This window comes from Polypterus senegalus, chromosome 1 (assembly GCF_016835505.1).
Source record: "Polypterus senegalus isolate Bchr_013 chromosome 1, ASM1683550v1, whole genome shotgun sequence".
Lineage (NCBI taxonomy): Eukaryota > Metazoa > Chordata > Cladistia > Polypteriformes > Polypteridae > Polypterus > Polypterus senegalus.
Genome location: NC_053154.1, coordinates 37,223,325 through 37,241,315, shown reverse-complemented (window position 1 = coordinate 37,241,315; position 17,991 = coordinate 37,223,325). Strand labels below are relative to the sequence as shown.

The following is a 17,991-nucleotide window of genomic DNA, read 5'->3' as shown; positions in this document are numbered from 1 at the left end:
AAACCATCTGTGGTCTAGAAATAGGAGATGTGAGGAAGTATTCTAACCACAGACCCAGTCAACTGTAGTTTATCCTGATGGCGACCACAATTAGAGCTGTAGACTGCAGTTGCATCTCCAAGAAAGGCTGGTAAGTGTGACTTAATAGAGCAAGAATCAAAGGTCTGAGATACTCAGGTCTACACAAAAAGTCCTACAGGGAGGACAGGTCACTATTGGACCCTTCCATGACAAAATAGTGAATCATAATTATAAATCTAAAAAACTATGAAGCACCTTTTCTGTGTGTTATGCAGAATACAGCCTGGCTTTACTTATTCATCAAACAGCAGATGACATTTCAGTCTACTGTGTCACTAGTGACTACTGGCCATAGCACACTGGGCTCTATCAGTGTTGGTATTCATACTCACCTTGTGGCTGACAGGCAGAGAAGTGCAAGAGAGTCAAGAACAAAAGCGCTTCAAACACCATTCTAAAACTCATCTCTGTAAAAGAGGAAATGCAATGATTTTTATTACCAAGTAAAATACAGAATCCTTCTAAATAAACAAGGAAGTGTAGATCACCCTTGGGGAAAAAGCAAAAAGAAAGGCAAACTATGACAGAATGAAATAAAGGGCAACATGAAGTGGATTTCCATATAAACCTGTGCCAAACTAAAATGAGGGATGTAATGAATAATCAATGGATATATAAAAATGTAAGTATGAGCAATGTTGTGCAAAAAGTATTGATCATTTTTGTTTATCTCAGTTTATAACTTTATAGTGCCTAGTAATCAGTTGTGAAATTCAAATAACTCATTAAATATAAACTACATGACAGCAACATTCACAGTAAATGTACTTAGGCATTTTTAATACCAGTCATAAATTATTACTTATAACTTCATTTCTATTTTCATTAATCAATTGAATTGATGCATGTATCTTCCATTATATATTATTATTGTTAGCAAATGTGACAAATTGCAATACTTGTTAAAATACAGTAGACACATACACCTTAAAATCTTTTTTATTTATTTACAGTAATCCCTCCTCGATCGCGGGGGTTGCGTTCCAGACCTCCTGCAATAGGTGAAAATCCATCCATCCATCCATCGTCTAATCCGCTGAATCCGAATAGGGTCACGGGGGTCTGCTGGAGCCAATCCCAGCCAACACAGGGCACAAGGCAGGAACCAATCCTGGGCAGGGAGCCAACCCACCGCAGGACACACACAAACACACCCACACACCAAGCACACACTAGGGCCAATGTAGAATCACCAATCCACCTAACCTGCATGTCTTTGGATTGTGGGAGGAAACCGGAGCACCCGGAGGAAACCCACGCAGACACGGGGAGAACATGCAAACTCCACACAGGGAGGACCCGGAAGTGAACCCGGGTCTCCTAACTGCGAGGCAGCAGCGCTACCACTGCGCCACCGTGCCGCCTAGGTGAAAATCCACGAAGTATAAACCATATGTTTGTATGGTTATTTTTATATATTTTAAGCCCTTATAAACTCTCCCACACTGTTTATAAATATTACCCGCAGAGTTATACAGCATAATCCCTTTGTATTCTCATAGATATTAGGTACGATTCATTGAAATTATGTATATAAACACACTGTTTATATACAGTAAAACCTAAATATTATTTTAAAGATATCGAGTGTCTCCGATATCACATATGTTACAGCCATTATGATAGACAGGCCATCAGCAATAAATACGTACAATGCAAGAAAAATAGTATACAGTAAATGTGTGTACAGTGACACTAAACGTACGTACATGTATTAAGTACTGTAAGTAGAAAATTAATTATGTTTACTCAACAACAATAACTTGTCCGATAACAATGAGTTTAATTTTACTGCACAACAAAGGAGAGCGTTACAGCTCTTCTAAAGGAGCCACTTCTGGCAACTGTGTAGCACTGCTGTTGTTCTTCTTCTGGCAGTCTTCAATCCAAATCCCTAAAGCAGATTCCATCCAGACTACTGCCTTATTACATTCACTTACAACTCGTTTTGCACCCTGATTAAAAGGACACTGCGTCGAGATCTTATATTCCTTTCCTACTTTTTAAATAAAAAGAATCGCAGCCTTCAACAAATGCAAAACGTTTACCTTTTCGGCAATCGTTAATATCTTCCGTTGGCGCTTGGGCACGGCCCCTGAAGCAGTAGCAGATCGTTTTGGAGCCACTTCTATTCATTTGGCTAACTCAGGACTGTACTGCAAAGTACAATTCAAACAGCATCACATTTGCAGATGATAGTTACTATGGTGCTAGGTATTTATTTTTATTTTTGTGATACTTGACTGTAGTTAGTTGTCATTACATACTTAAAAAACATTGCATCCATACTTATACCACAAACATTGATTTGAGTGAGTGTGTGTGTTGACAGACTTGCTATCTACTTTTACATTTTGCCAATACTGTACATCAACACGTGTCTTGACTGGCATCAAATCATTGATATTCCCCAGCCTTTCCATCTGGTAAAATACAGTATAACCATATACACTGTTTAAACATTAAATAAACTGTGTAGCCACCTGCTGCCCAGGAAAATATATTTTCTATGAACTGCCTAAACTGAAACAGCAACACACCAGTTTAGAATCACAGGGCCTTCAGGTAAACAAAAGAAAAACTGAAACAACAAGCAAGCAGAGGTGGGTAGAATAGCATTACATTTACTCTGTTACCTGTTGTTAAGTAAATTTATGGAAGTATTGTTTATGGCAACAATAATTTGTACTTTTACTTAAGTACAATTGTACAGCAAAAAGATACTTTTAACTCCATGATATTTCTTTCAATCTAGTTACATTTACAACTGAATTTTTTACATTTATTGTTTAACTTCCTCAGGTCTGTTACTGTGAAGAACAAGCGACATGTCCTTGCCATCATCTGGCTTATTAGGTGAATTTCAGTGGTCATTTTGAGCTATCAGTCAGTTTTTCCTTCTAGGAGGAAAAGCCAACACTGAAAATGCATCATTTTGTGCCACAGATGACCTCATGCTTAAGTTTGGAAGAACTGGTAGCTGGGAGGGTTGCTGCAAGCTGAAGACCAACCTATAGTTTTGAACTTTAATGATATTTAATGGCAGTGATATACCAATTGATTTTTCTCCTTTATAAACGAAAGGCCTAAATAATAATAATAATAATAGTCAAAGGGATCAATGTGCGGTTACTCTTTATTACTTAATATAACCAACAGTTTCACTTGTGATGTGATACAACAAAAAAATTTTTAGTTCTACTCTTACTACTACTACTACTACTAATAGTAATAATAAAGATAATAATATAAAATAATAAAATACAACTGTTGCTACTTCCAATATATAAAATGCTACTACTTTTAATAATAATAAAATAAAAACTACACTGCTATTGAACGTACTAAATATACTTCTTAATGCACTAAATACTGTACTGGGTCAAAGTTATGCTAAATACTAAGATATTTAAAAAATGAACCAGTGAATATCTCACTTAAACTTATGGATTTATATAAACTTCATTTTGCCTTTTCAACAACAGTAGATAGCAGTAAGGCATTAACTAAATCAGTAATGTCAGCTACTAATAAAATTAGCAAACAGTTGAAGTTATTCTGAGCTAATTGCCATTTTTGTGTGTCAAAGTTGCTTGCATGGCACTTTATCACAATTCAGCCAGTAGCTAACTAGTGAATAGGACAGCCACCCATGTGTCGGTGAAATTTACAAACATGTCCTCAGTACAACAGCACTCAGTGCACTTCATATCTTGAATAACGTTAACAGCATTTAACAGCGTGTAGAGATCATGGAGTCTATAGGTCAATAATAAATAAATAAAAATAAAAACGTGTCAGCTGAGTACTGCAATATCAGATTACACTTGTTAAAACACTCAAAATCAAATCTATTTTTACTCCGGTAACAGCTAGCTTTAGTGGGTCAGTCATTTTCAAGCCCACTTAGTCCTGAATAGGGTCTTGGGGGCTGCTGGAGCCTATCCCAGCTAGCATAGGGTGCAAGGAAGGAACACAAACACAAGCCAACCATACGACTTGGGCCAACTTAGGATCGCCAGTTCACCTAACCCTCATATCTTTGGACTGTGGAAAGAAAAGAGAAAATCCACGCAGACATGGGGAAAACATGCAAACTCCATACAAGGAAGACCCTTACCATGAAGCAGCAGCAGCAGCACTACAACTGCGCCACCCCCACTAGCTTCAGTGTAGTGACAACTGATGTAATGTTAGCTATATATAGCTTACTGGAAGTTGGACACATTCAGAAACACAAGTGGAGCTCGAGCTGCTTCTTTGTGTTTCGCTTTTTTTCTTCGCTCCTGACTGGTGTTCATTTTAAGCCTTCTCTTTGCCCGTTAATGGAAAACTATAACAACAATTGACTGTAAACAACTTGAATGTGACGATTTGTGAAACAGCAAATACACCACTAGAATCAAGCTGCGGTCCTCCAAAGCACCGTACAGCTGAGAAGGCTGTCGCTTTATATTGTGCGTCAGCGATACTGGGCTTTACGTTCCGTTATGCTGTGGTTAAGATTAGGGTTGCAGAAGGAGTTATTATGCCTCCGGACCAGCGGAAATCTGGGAACCCCCAACGGGCCCCCCTGACATCGGTACTTCGATCGCGGTACTCCCCACTCACAGTGCGTGATCTGCGTGCAGGAAGGAAGGCGTGGCTCTGTACAAGTACAAGGATACTTTGTAATATAATGAACATATAGTGTATTACTTATAATTCCAGCGCCCAGTGCTGTATAGAAAACACAGACTCAGAAAACAGATGGATATGATTTATGCAACCAAAACTATTCTTATCTTCACAAAATGGAAATGGCACAAGTACAGTTTCGTGTGCCGAGATGTATACGCCCGAATACATTAAAAGGCGGGGCATCTTTTAAATCTTGAAACACAATTAAAAATAAATAATAAATGCTGCTTTGTTTTGATGTCCTGATATTATAAAGACGCGTTTGAAAAATGTCAAATATTAATTTATATACACACGTATGTATGTACGTATTGCTTTACGAGTGCTACGCATTGCCTAGAAGGGGAGAGAGAGAGAGAGAGAGGCCGCTGCCCTGGATAAACGAGATGGGATAAATACGACTGTGAACGGCAGGTCCACCTCTCTGTTTCCGCTCGCTAGGCATGAATATTGACGAGGTAATCATTAGATAAGCGATGGGAATTAGCTGCAATTCTTTAAGATGGATGTAAATAATAAAAGGATCGGGACGCGCTCCTCGGTTTTAAGCTATTTGTCTGCTTCCACGCGTAGTGTCGCGCTGAGTAAAATCAACGATGTCGGTGACGCCTTAATCACCCGCTGTCGTCTCCGCATTGCTATATCCTACAATGGACGGGTATAAAGGCTAGTTTGCTTGCTTAAAATGTTAGACTTACCTGAGTTCGAATCTAACAGACAGCTGCAGTAACGGTGCAGATCGACGTCAAGTTCCTTTCTGTTTCGTTTTAAGCTAAGGGGTAGACTTTGGGACCTTGCCAGTTTTTCGAGCTTTGCATTATTTAGTGGGAGAGGATGTACTGGGGAGTAACTATTAAAACATATTTAATTTAGCATTAATTTACCAACTTTCCCTTCACATCTATATATCCAATTAATCAAATAGAGGAGAGCTGATCAGTCTCGGCTCCAAACATTATACTTGACAGCAGGACTTGAAGCCAGCAGCCTCTAGCGATAGAAAAGGGGCGCGTTCGCAGGTTACAGTATTTTTCATAATGCCAGCTGAGGCATGGTACATTTTTGCTGCCCTTTCGCCTCAGCCTCCATAGTATCCTTATTATTATATTCTATATGGGGTGATACACTTAATTCACACATAATATGTATTGCTGTACAGGCTTCGCTAAATGTTGCATTGTGTGAACATTAGACAATTTATATACAGTATACAGTATTGTAATAGACAACATTGCAGAAGGCATCCCAGCCAGGGTGGATGGTTCCTTACCTGTCACAAAGGGCTTTTATGTGGGTGGACAGGCATCTCAACCTGGTTTACTAGCAGTACGTTTCCTAATTGGGAGGCCGTTACAAGGATGGACAGAGGGAGACATCCATCTAGAGTGCTTCCTGTTCGGACACCCATAGAGCTGCATAGTAGTTTTGTTTTGGAAAGGTGTAATGCTCAATGAATTCAAGTAGGCAAGGAAGTATTTGTTGAGTTTACTAACAAACAAAATAATACAATATGGGGCTTCAATAAAAACTGTCTGCACCTTACACTACTGCTGTGCCAACTGACTTTGTTTTTTATATGTGCCAGCTATACACATAGCATATGTGCTGCAGTATTATTACACACTTAATAGTCCATCACAATACATCTATCCAGCTTTAAAATGTTGAACATAGGGATTTACTTAAAGATATATTTAGCTACATATATATTTTATCTATTCAAACAAACTTGACAATCATCTCTAGTATTTGTCTATGCCTCACTTGTTTTTTAACATAACAGATACAGTACATAGGACAAGAACTTTTTACCTAAAACATTGACAATTATTTTCAGATTGACTTATACATTAACAAAGTCTTTGTATCGCAAAGGTACTCTCATATTTCTCCCTCTTGATGTTTTCTGAACTTGTACCTGTTGTTTATCAAGTGGGTCATCTCCCTTTAGAGGGTTGGCTTGTTTTTATCGTGTCCACTTCCTCTTCTTCTTCAGTAGGCAAAACAGTGGTTGGGGGCAGGAACTGCAAGTGTCTCCTGTACCTGTGAAAAATGCCACTTTCTGTCTGAATCAGGTAAGATCTTGGTGTGGTATACTGTTGGATTACTTTTGCAGGTGTTGCCAAGCCATGTTGTTTGTTTTATTTCACTAGGACCTCATCACCAGGTTTTAATTCTGGAAGATAAGCAACATTATGACATTGGTCATAACACTGTTTGGAGGTTGCTTTTGTTCATTTGTCATTAATTTGAACTTGATTTAGATCTGGCAATTGTGGAAGCAAGTTCTTTTCAAGAGTTGGGATGAGTGTCTTCAGGGACAACCAAGCAATAAATGTGCTGAGCTAAAGCCAGTTGCTTGGAGGGGTGTAGCTCTATATCTCAGCAAAGCAAGAGAAGGGTCTTTTTGTTTCAGGATGTGACTGTTCATACAGCTCTTTCAGCCACTCCATTGGCCTGTGTTAGGTGAGGGATTACAGTGATATGTTGGAAGTCATACATTCTTGAAAATGTTTGGAAATCCTTGCTAGAAAATTGAGGGCCATTATCTGTCACTAAGATGGAGGGACAACCCCATCTTAGAAACATTTTACTTAGACGGGACTGCACAGTCTTGCCTGACATGTTTAGCAAGAAGGCCACTTCTGTATATCTGGAGAAACAGTCCACTACAACAAGGTAGTTATCTATATTAACTTCACAGATATCCGCAGCAATTCTCCCCAAGGTCGCCTTGGAAGAGGTGTTGTTGTGATGAGTGGTGTTCTGTTTTGTGATGGTCTCACTGTCAGACAGTCTCTACAGGTTTCAAAACATGTCTTAATATTTTTGCTTATGCCAGACCACCAGACACTCTGTTTTGGCACATTCATGGCACTTGGCAGTTCCCTGGAGACCAACATGAACTCTTTCAATGATTTCGGCACATAGGACTTGTGGAACTGTAATGCAGTCGCCACGTTGTAATATTCCATTGGATGTGGTGAGTACATCTTTGGCTGGAAAGTAAGCGTTAATGCTGTCGGGCACTTTGTAAATGCACTTCGGCCATCCTTTGTTAACTAACTTTAATATAGGATACTCTTTTGTTGGTTGTCTAACCGTCTCAAGCTGTGAATGAGAGATGGGCCATACTGCCTGTGCTATTTCTTCTTGAGCTTCAATGTCATCAGTGAGCTCAACTTTCTCTATTTGGAGAGTGGGTGATGGATGCCGTGAGAGTGTGTCAGTCACAACAAGGAGCTTTCCAGGAACATACTCAGCTGTAGCACTGTACGTCATTATCTGCATCAGTAGACATCGGCATCTCAATATCACAGTGTCAATATCCTTGCTAATAATCATTAGTATTATAGGTTTATGGTCTGTTTGGATTGTGAAACTGTCCAAGCCATACAAGTATTTTGAAAACTTTTCAAATGCCCAAACAGTGGCTAGGCATTTTTTTGATTTGTGTGTAGTGGGTTTCCACATTTGTCAGTGTTCGTGAACAACAGGCTACTGGCCGAAGCTGCCCATCATGACTCTGGAGGATGACACTTCCCAGTCATTAGCTGCTTGCATCAACATTCACTACAGTGGGCTTATTTACATCACAGAAGGCAAGAACTTGTGCCTCTGAAATCAGCTGTTTCCCATCTCTAAAGGACTGGTCCTGTGCAGGACCCCACATCCACACTGTATTTAACTTTAGGAGGTCATTTAGAGGATGAGTCACATCTGAGAGATTGGGGAGGAAGCAACCGAGGTAATGTTTCATACCTAAGACTTGTCTCAATTCTGTTACAGTACATTCTTTGGTTGAGGTATATTGACAGTGGCTTCCACTTTCTTGCTGTCAGGTTTGATGCCATGCTCATCCACACAGCGCCCCAGGAAACAAAGCTGCTTTGCCTTTGCAGACATTTATCCTTGTTGAGTATTAATTCAGCCTTCGCAACTGTCCTGAGTCTTCTGTCTTGCTCCATAGCAGAGTTGGCAAAGGCAAGAATGTCATCCATGTATATTACAACACCTGGGTGATCTTTGAAAAGTTTAATTTATCATCTCCCTTTGAAAAATCTCAGGCACACTAGTGATCCCAAATGAAAGGGGATGAAAAAATAATCTTCCAAAGAGGTAATAAATGTTGTGAGTTTGGTACCATCTTTGTCTAAAGGAATTTGCCAAAATCTGCTTGGTGCATAAAGCAATGAAAACAATTTTGAATTTGCTAGTTTTGAAAGTATATCATCAGTTGTTGGCAAGATATATGACTCTTGTAGTACAGCCTTGTTAAGGTGTTTAAGGTCCACACATATTCTTACGGATCCATTCTTTTTTACCGCTGGAACCATTGGCGCACATCACTGTCTCGGTACAGTTGTCTCTTCAATAACTCTGCACTTTACCATACAATCCAGCTCTTGCTTTACATTTGGAAGCAATAGGACTGATATTCTTCTTATAGTAGAAACAGAGTATGGTACGATTCATTCTTACAGTTTTATCTTTACTAAGGTTATCTTTAGTAGCCCAAGGCTACTGTAGTGGTTGTGTAGCTCCTCCACTTGGTGTACTAGACCTAATGCAACTGCTGCATTATGACCTAATATGTTGCTGGCTGATGTTCTTTTAATCACAAATACATTAAATTGATAATATTTTTATTTGTAGGTTGTTTTAGCAGGGAGCTATCCTAATTATGGAATCCTTCCACCAGGATTCTCCAGAATTGCTCCAGCATTGCTTGCTTAACTGTGGCTGTATTTTCTTAATATTGACGCAGATATTACTGATGTGTCTGTCTCTGTATCTATTTTAAAATCTATTTCTGTGTCCTGAATAATTATCTGCACTCTCCATGGCTTACTGGTGTCTTGCACATTTGTTATGGCCTTAAGAAAAAATGTTTCTTTGCCACTATCTGCATTGCTGTCAGCATTTATATCGTTAACGTTTAGAATGCGATATGCAAAATGGCCTCTCTTTCCACATTTGCGGCACAATGTTCAAATTGCTGGTGTTGCCTGCCACAGTGTGTACATTTTCTCAACTGACATGAATACATTAGGCTGTCTCTGTCCTTGCTACTTAGCAGTTTCCATGTGTTTCTCCCTTTTCCTTCTTAAATGCAGTTTTTGGTTGACATGACAGCTCGCATTTCTGTCTGTTTGTCAATTCATATAATGCTGTGCTTGTGCTCTGCTCTAAGATTTGGTCTTTAATTTGTTCAGACTGGTGCACAAGTTTGCAGGCATTTTTGAGTGTTGGGTCTGGTATCATCTATATTTTCTGTGACAAATCTTTGTCCAAATTGCCGATTACCATCCTGTCTGTAATATTTTCATTCTTCACGCTATCGAAAGCGCAACTGTCTGTGAGTTTGTGCAGGATCTGTATGTTTTCATCCATGCTCTCTTCTTGTTTCTGTATGCGCTGGTGAAAGTGAGCCCTCTCGTGTATTACATTAACTTTCGATATGAAATAACTATTCAGTTTATTGAGCACAATATCATAGTTATATTTATCACCATTGGCAGCATAACTGAATGTTTTCACCTTTTGTTCTGCCTCTCACCCCAAGGAATACAGCAGCGTGCATACTTGCACCTCACCCAGGTCTTTATCTAACTTTGTTGCAATGCAGTACCTATGGAATCACTGTCTCCATTCAGGCCAGTGCTCTGGGTGGCTGAAGTCAAAGTTGTCTGGAGGAGGGAACTTCGCTATTTCAGAACTTCTGACACCATGTAATGCTCAATGAATTCAAGGAGGCAAGATTTTATTTGATGACTTTACTAACATGCAAATAATAATACAATACGGAACTTCAACTAAACTGACTACACCTCACACTGCTGCTCTGCTGACTGACTTTGTTTTTTACATGCGCCAGCTTTATGCATAGCATATGTGCTGTAGTATTACTATGCGTCACATATCTATAGTCCATCATATTACAGCAGGCACCTCTGTTGGGGTCCTCCGGTGCCTGTAGGAGGAGGCAGACTCTCTTGTCACTGGGAGGTTCTGCCTGACCTGGAAGTGTGTCCCTGATGCAATGTGATAGCAGTGGAAGTACTCCCAGGTGCAGTAGAAAGGAAACTGCTCCACTTTACCCCAGAAGTCAGGGTTGTAAGGGTGGTTGAAAGAAGCTCACCTGGGAGGAGTGGAGAAAGGAAGAGCTTTATCACTGGAGTTGTTGACTGTGTGAAGAAAGAAACCTTTATAAGGTATTTTTGGCAATAAATCTATTTATTTGTACCTGGAACTGTGTCTAAGCTGTTGTGTCTGGGTTTGGGGCCCTGCAACACCCCGAGTGGTCACTATATATACTACACAGTATATCCTATATAATAAAACACGAAGGTCTGTGTGTCCAGTGCCTCAGAACAATCTAATTGGTCAGTTTGGCTTAGGTGTGAGTGCTCAGTTTGGCTTTGGTGAGGCGACAAAAGAGTAAGTGTGAGTGTAATACGTGTGAGGGGGAGTAAAGAGAGTCGCTTTCAAAAGTGGAAATGATAAAACTGGGCAGGAGGCAAGAAAGGCATCTAAAAATAATGATAGAGTATGAAAAACAGGCTTTACAGGAAAGGGAGCACCGGTTAAGAGAGATTCAGACACATGAATACAAAGAAAAGGTGCTGAAAGTGTACGTAAAGCAAGAGATAGCAAATGTTTTTAAATTATTCTGTTCTCGGTCTTCGACAGGTACCATAGCTAGTGTATATATTTGGAAAAAATATAAGATAATAAAATATTACTAGATGTAAAACAATAAAATACACCAAATTGATATTAAAACCAATTAAATTTATATTACGAAACTGAAGGCAAAATAAAACTTAGCCCTGTTACACTTTCTGCATGCTTCCCTTGGCAGTTTTAGGCTCTCCTCTGTTGTTGTATTCAATTCAATTCTCCTGTCACCCTTGGCAAAAAATGTCAATAAAATCTGAAAATCAGTACACAGGGGGGACTAAATTGGATACAACAATTACTAAACATGTGCAGTGTGAATTTAAGAGACTTTTAACTGACTTTGTGACTGACAACTTATATAGATTCCAGAAACTAACAAAATTTTACAGAATGATATATTGTAGCGCCCCTGGGTCCAGAGCTGAGGAGTGCGTGCCAATGGGTTGTACAATGCAATGTGATGTGCATGGAAACCGGCCCATCTTAAATAATGGGAAAAGAGAGTAAAAAGTAATAGGATAAACCATGGATAATAATCCAACAACAATAATAATCTTAAAATTGACATAGCATAAAAGGTACAGACTTGAAAAGTAAAATTAAATTTACCTGCCAGGAGTGACTGTAACATTAAACTTTGAACTTATGCTGCTGAGGATTTAGTTCCAAGTATATGCATCTGTCAAATAGGCTTATATTAAAATTTGCTTTAAAACTTCTTAAATCTTGTCCTCTGTTGTAAGCGATCATCAATGACCTGATAATTCTCCTCTTCACATTCATTATAGTTGCATTCTGACCATTGTGATTTTTCTGTAACACCACTTTTTTAAGTGTAGTATACTGGATGTGCATGTAATTCTTAGGGTTCACATCTTACCAAACTGCTTCCTGAGGCAATCCCTTCTTGGCCTCATTGTACTCATCAGCCACCCCCAACAGCGTGAGTTTGGGGGTGCTTGATATGACCCTCTAAAGCTGGGCTTATCAAAGGTTCAGGGGTCTGAGTGTTCAGAGCAGGAGTCAATCCTTGTAATACTGGGGGCAAAATACAATCATGAATTTGATGAGCAGAACTTTTTAAAGTGTAATTAGGCACAATTTCAATTGCTTCAACTAGGAATCTTCAACTTTTTAATCCAAGGACCCAAATTGGAAAATCATTACCATACTGGGACCCAAGAAGTTCACAGACATAAAATATCATTGGCCATATAAGAAAAAAGCAAACCATTTTGTTTCCCGTCAAGCATACAGTATTTCTCACATGAATATTACTAAAAGAGAAACATGGGAAACAAATGTATTGTTAAAGCAATATTCCATCTATCCATTTTTCAAACCTGCTTATTCAGAGCAGGGACGCCCATGTATACACAGGGAGAACAAGCAAACTCCACACAGGGAGAATCTTTGAGTATGAATCTAAAAAAATATTGGTGTGCTTCAGGAGGACAGCAGGTTTTTTAAAAAGATAGTATGAATGGTCAATTAACACTAGAATTGCTAAAACCTACGAAAAAACTCATAATCCCGCCCCGCATTAAATCCCTTCACACCTCTCCATTAGTGTCTTTTATTTTGTAAATGCATCAAGCAGGAGAAGCAGCAAGCAGCCTGCTGTCCCATCCCTCGCCTTGACGGAGCTCAGCTCACTGGTAAAAAGTTCTCCCAGCAAAGGCCAAGGCTCCCTATCTGTGTGTGAGATTCCTGGGGTTGTATAGGATAAAAATTCAGTATATCGTTATTTGGAATACATGCATTTCATGTGTGTTCCATGTCTACAAAGATCTGGGTAAGTGTAGGATGAAAGGAAATGCAAGAAATGCTGAACACACACCTAAAGCAGAAAAGTTTTCTATGTTATACTAATAATAACATGAAGTGTATAATGTGTGAAGACTTTAGTCCAAATATCAAATAAACACGTGTGCTTTTATTCAAGAATATTATCAAAGGAAAAAAAAGCATTCAATTTACATGTGGCTGTCAATGAGTTAAAAATTCAAGCTCAAATGTCAATCAACAGGGAGTTTGTACATATTCTTATAATGTAGCCAAAATTTACACCAGGTGTTACAGACTCAAATCAAATATATGTTTTTATTATATTGTAGAAATAATAATAATAATAATAGCAGCTTACTACTCAAAATACAGAGCGCTCAGCCTAAAACCCGGGACCTTCAGGTTATAATGCAGCAGTTCTTACCTCTGCACCATTCAAGAATGTGATTGAACCTCAAATGTCAGAGGACGTGGCGGATGTTTCCCAACTGGCTGACCAAACACAAGCATTATATATATTTAAAATATATATTTTCTTTAATTGTTTAATATTGCTGGTTGCATAACATATACCCCTCTTCAATTAAAGTATATTGTTATAAAGTGCATAAATGAGTTCTTAGCTAAATGCATTATTGCAAACAATGAATAGTTTAAATAAAACCCAAAATACATTGTAAGAACACTAGAGGGCGCTGTTGCCCCGTGAACCCAACAGACAGAAAGGCAGACACAGGGTAAAAGCACAAAGAAGTTCTTTTAATTATTCTTCTTTCTTTAAAGTGCCTTTTCAAGCACCACAGCCACCATACACAACTAAACCAACGACAAATAACCCAATTTTCTCCTCCACACCTCCCAGCAAGCTCTGTCAACTACCTCCCAACTCCGACTCCCATCAGTCCTTTAAATAGTGCTTGACCCGGAAGTGCTTCTGTCCTTTCGCCCATGTGAATGGCTGGCACTTCCGAATCTAATAAAGAACAGGGATTTTCTTCAACCCAAAGTAATTCGGGGCTTCCGTCCTCGTGATTACCTCTTAACTTGTCGGCTATACTGTAAGAATATATCCCCAGGTCCTTTGACAGCTCCTCCTGGTGGCACCCACGGCACCCAGCAGGGCTGTGTGTCCGAACTCCATGTCCCATAGTGCCCTGCGGGAATCCGGGGTACTACTGCACTCAGGGAAGCTGCCATCTAGCGTCTTGGGGGAAACAGTGTTGACTAGGAGCTGCCTTCCCCCCATCCTTCTATTCCAGGGGTGACCCTGCTGGGTTGAGCTGCCAGCCGTCCATCAGAACATGCAATAAAAACACTAGAAAATAATGTAATATATGCATGCAGATATAAATATCTACAGTTTCATACTAATCAGGTTTTTAAAGCACCAAAAGGACAAAGAATAAAAAAACAAAATTCTAGTCCTTCATTCGACCTTCATGTTGTACATGATTGCGCAATGATGCTCTTGTCGGTTATTTTATGTTCAGGTATTGATTACTATGGTCTGCGTCTTTTGGGACGTATGACGTCTTGAGGGAAGGGTGTGGTTTTTTGAACGCTGTACGGAGAGTTCGTTGAACAGAGTTAGAAAATAAACGGCATTATAAACATTATTCTGAGTGTGTCTCTACTTTTGCCTAAAGAACATCTTCATTCTATAGGCCAGTTAGCAACACGTTCTCTGGGCTAAAGTGCAAAGACCTCCAGCCTGAAGCTCGTATTATCAGATCAATTTGTGTAGGTAGTGTGTAGATAGTTTTATTAAGCATTTCAGTGAAAAAGAAGCATGCCTGTTGTTTTTTTGTTTTGATAGGAATATGTAAAAAGTGTTTTCAATTTCAATAAGACATGTAACAATAATAATAAACAAAATCAGGCGTAATATGAATGAGGATGAAATGCCACTGATAGTTCTTACAAAATGTAGACAGTGAAATTACCAGTAGACTCTTAAGAAAGAATGAAATTTGTTTAGATAAGCTAAGAAGGCATTAAAAAGGCAGTTTTATTACTTCACTGTTTTTATATGACTGTGATTCACACAACAGGCAATAAAATAAGGTAGTGGCTCAACTCAAAGGTATAAGAAGAACTAGAATATAATATAATATAGACTTTAATTTTATATAAACCATTTAGATGTAAACCAATGAACCAACCAGAGAAACTCATCTTGCTGTAACAGACTGCTTTTGAAGAATGCTCCCTCCAAGGCAATTTGCCGAGGAGTGATTAAAAGATACAATGAACAGCTTTTCTCCTGCCTGATGACTGATTTGTCCTATTAGGGGATGTTTCTTTCTTTAATAAGATGTTACATTTCTACCACATGTCATTGCCATGAAAAAATTATATACAGTAATAAAAAATGTATGCCAGGCCCCCCTTACTGCTCTTTTTCAGTGTTAAATTGGCATATTACTATTAATGCTATTTTGTATAATCTCCCACCAAGATCATCATGGTTTTAATGTAATGTTTGTCTGAGTGCCATGTATGAGGCAGATTTCATTATATGGATTTTTAAATCTAGTTTTGAGTCTTTATCGTACTGCATTACAAAGCCAGTAACAGGATGAGCTACATTATAGTGTAACATCCTGGCCGGGTTGTAGCCTGGCGGCTGAGGAATTATTGAGTCTAGCAGGAAGGGCAGAGAGTGTCACAGAGGACTGCCATCAGGTTAATAAATAATGCTAGAAGGAAGAAAAGGCATGGTACCCCAAATGAAGGCGCTGAAAAGGAAGGGGAAGGGTTTCTAGATGGTGTTTATGGTGTGGTACATTAAGGGTGAGGTGCGAATGTGGGGAAAAAAAAAAGAAGAGAGGACTTGGTGTTGGGAACTGTAATATTTAGGGTGTCTCTCAGGGACACAACAATGAGAAGTTTATAGGTAATTATTAATAGTTTCAGTGCAATTTCCTTCTTTGTTGTTTTCCATTTGTACATTTTTTACACTTAAGAGTAAATTTTCTTGCAGCCACTTCTGTGCTCTGCTGTGTCATCCTTCCAAACCTGTTACAGGATGGTTGCTACAATATCTTTGTTAACTAAGTGATGAACTGAATTTCTGTATTAGAAGAAAGCAATTTAAAATTGTTTTGCCTTAGTTATTCAAGTCACTGAAATTCTGCACATCTGTCACTTCTAGAAGTACAGAAAACAATAAATCATAGCATTCCACCTTTCGTTTCAAAGTACTGTCACGCATGTGCAAGTAGGAGGAAGCGGTATGGACCAAGTGAGGGAAATTCTATGCCAGGACAGGTGTGTCTGGTGTGTTAAATCCCTAAAGACATCACTTCCGGTTCTGGTGCCTAGAAGAACGTCACTGAGTCACTGAGTGCTGCTGTGAGTGGCAGCCTTTCCAGCAGCTCCGTGTACGACTTTATATTTCTACCTTTATCTCTATTTCTATGATCACTCCTACCACTTTCTTTTATGTGGATTTGTTTCCTGGGCACTTTTTGCTACTTGGACATTGATTTTTACACGCCGAGACTCGTCTATTCAGGTAGTCAACTTCTAGCACTGAGAACAAAGGCCCATGCCGGTATGGTTCCGCATTTACCTGACGAGGTAAGAAGACAGTATCGTGGCAGCAAAGCCAGCACTAAGCTGAAGGCTAAGCAGCTAGCGAGGAAGTGGTGATACAAGCCTATGGTGCCTTCTGTGATCCTGGGAAATGTGAACTCACTACCAAATAAGATCGACGAACTGGCTGCACTGGTGAAAAATGTCAGGACCTACAGAGAATGCAGTTTGTTGTGTTTTTGCAAACGCTGCTAACGACTAGCATCCCAGATGCTAATGTGGAGCTACCCAGGTTTAGCACAGTTAGAGCAGACAGAGACGCAAATACCTGTGGGAAGCGGAAAGGAGCAGGACTTGCTCTCTATGTGAATACAAGATGGTGCAACCCTGGACATGTAAACGTCAAAATCTCCACTTGCTGCAGGGACATTGAAATGTTGGCCATAAGCTTGCGTCCCCATTACTTGCCCAGAGAGTTTGGCCACGTCATTGTTGTTATTTTTACATCCCTCCTCGCACAGACGTGGAGATAGTGGGCGACATCATCCACTCCGCTGTTGCTAATCTACAAACACAGCACCCCAAGGCGCTTGTTCTAATCGCTGGAGACTTTAACCATGTGACGCTGGACAAAACATTACCTGCCTTCTCCCAGTATGTGGATTGAACACCGGGAAAATAGAACTATTGACCTACTGTATGCAAACGTTAAAGACGCATACAGCGCCACCCCGCTGCCTGCGCTTGGGAAAGCAGATCATAACCTGGTTCTGCTTCAGCCTCACTACAAACCAAGAGTGAAGGCGCTACCTACAACCACACGATCATTCAGGAAGTGGTCCCCTGAGGCAGAGCAGGCTCTGAGAGACTGCTTTGGAACTACGGACTGGGATATCCTGCAGGGTCACATAGTGAGAACATTGAGGTTGTTGACTGTACTACTGACTACATCAACGTCTGCATGGACATTGTAGTTCCAGTAAGAACAGTACATTGCTATGCTAACAACAAGCCATGGATTACAAGTGACATCAAGGGCCTGTTGAACCAGAGGAAAAGGGCTTTTAAATGGATTACAAGTGACGTCAAGGGCCTTTTGAACCAGAGGAAAAGGGCTTTTAAAGGCGGTGATCAGCATGAGCTCAAGCGTGCAGAAGAAACTCTGAATCCAGCTCAGGCGGCAAGGAGCAGTATAGGAGAAAGCTGGAGCAAAAGTTGCAG

General features: G+C 39.7%; 1 protein-coding gene across 4 annotated transcripts in view; it reads right to left on the bottom strand.

Annotated features, from left to right (window-relative positions):
* LOC120524674 (butyrophilin subfamily 2 member A2-like) overlaps positions 1-5,756 on the bottom strand; it is a 106,993-nt gene extending 101,237 nt beyond the window's left edge. For all 4 annotated transcript variants that reach the window (XM_039746497.1, XM_039746491.1, XM_039746510.1 and 1 more), the window contains exons 1-2: positions 5,460-5,756; positions 414-488 (exon numbers count right to left, since the gene is read on the bottom strand). In XM_039746497.1, coding sequence (XP_039602431.1) covers positions 414-486 — 73 coding nt within the window. In that variant the 5' untranslated portion in view covers positions 487-488; positions 5,460-5,756. The remainder of the gene's footprint in view (positions 1-413; positions 489-5,459) is intronic.
* Positions 5,757-17,991: the final 12,235 nt, after the last annotated feature.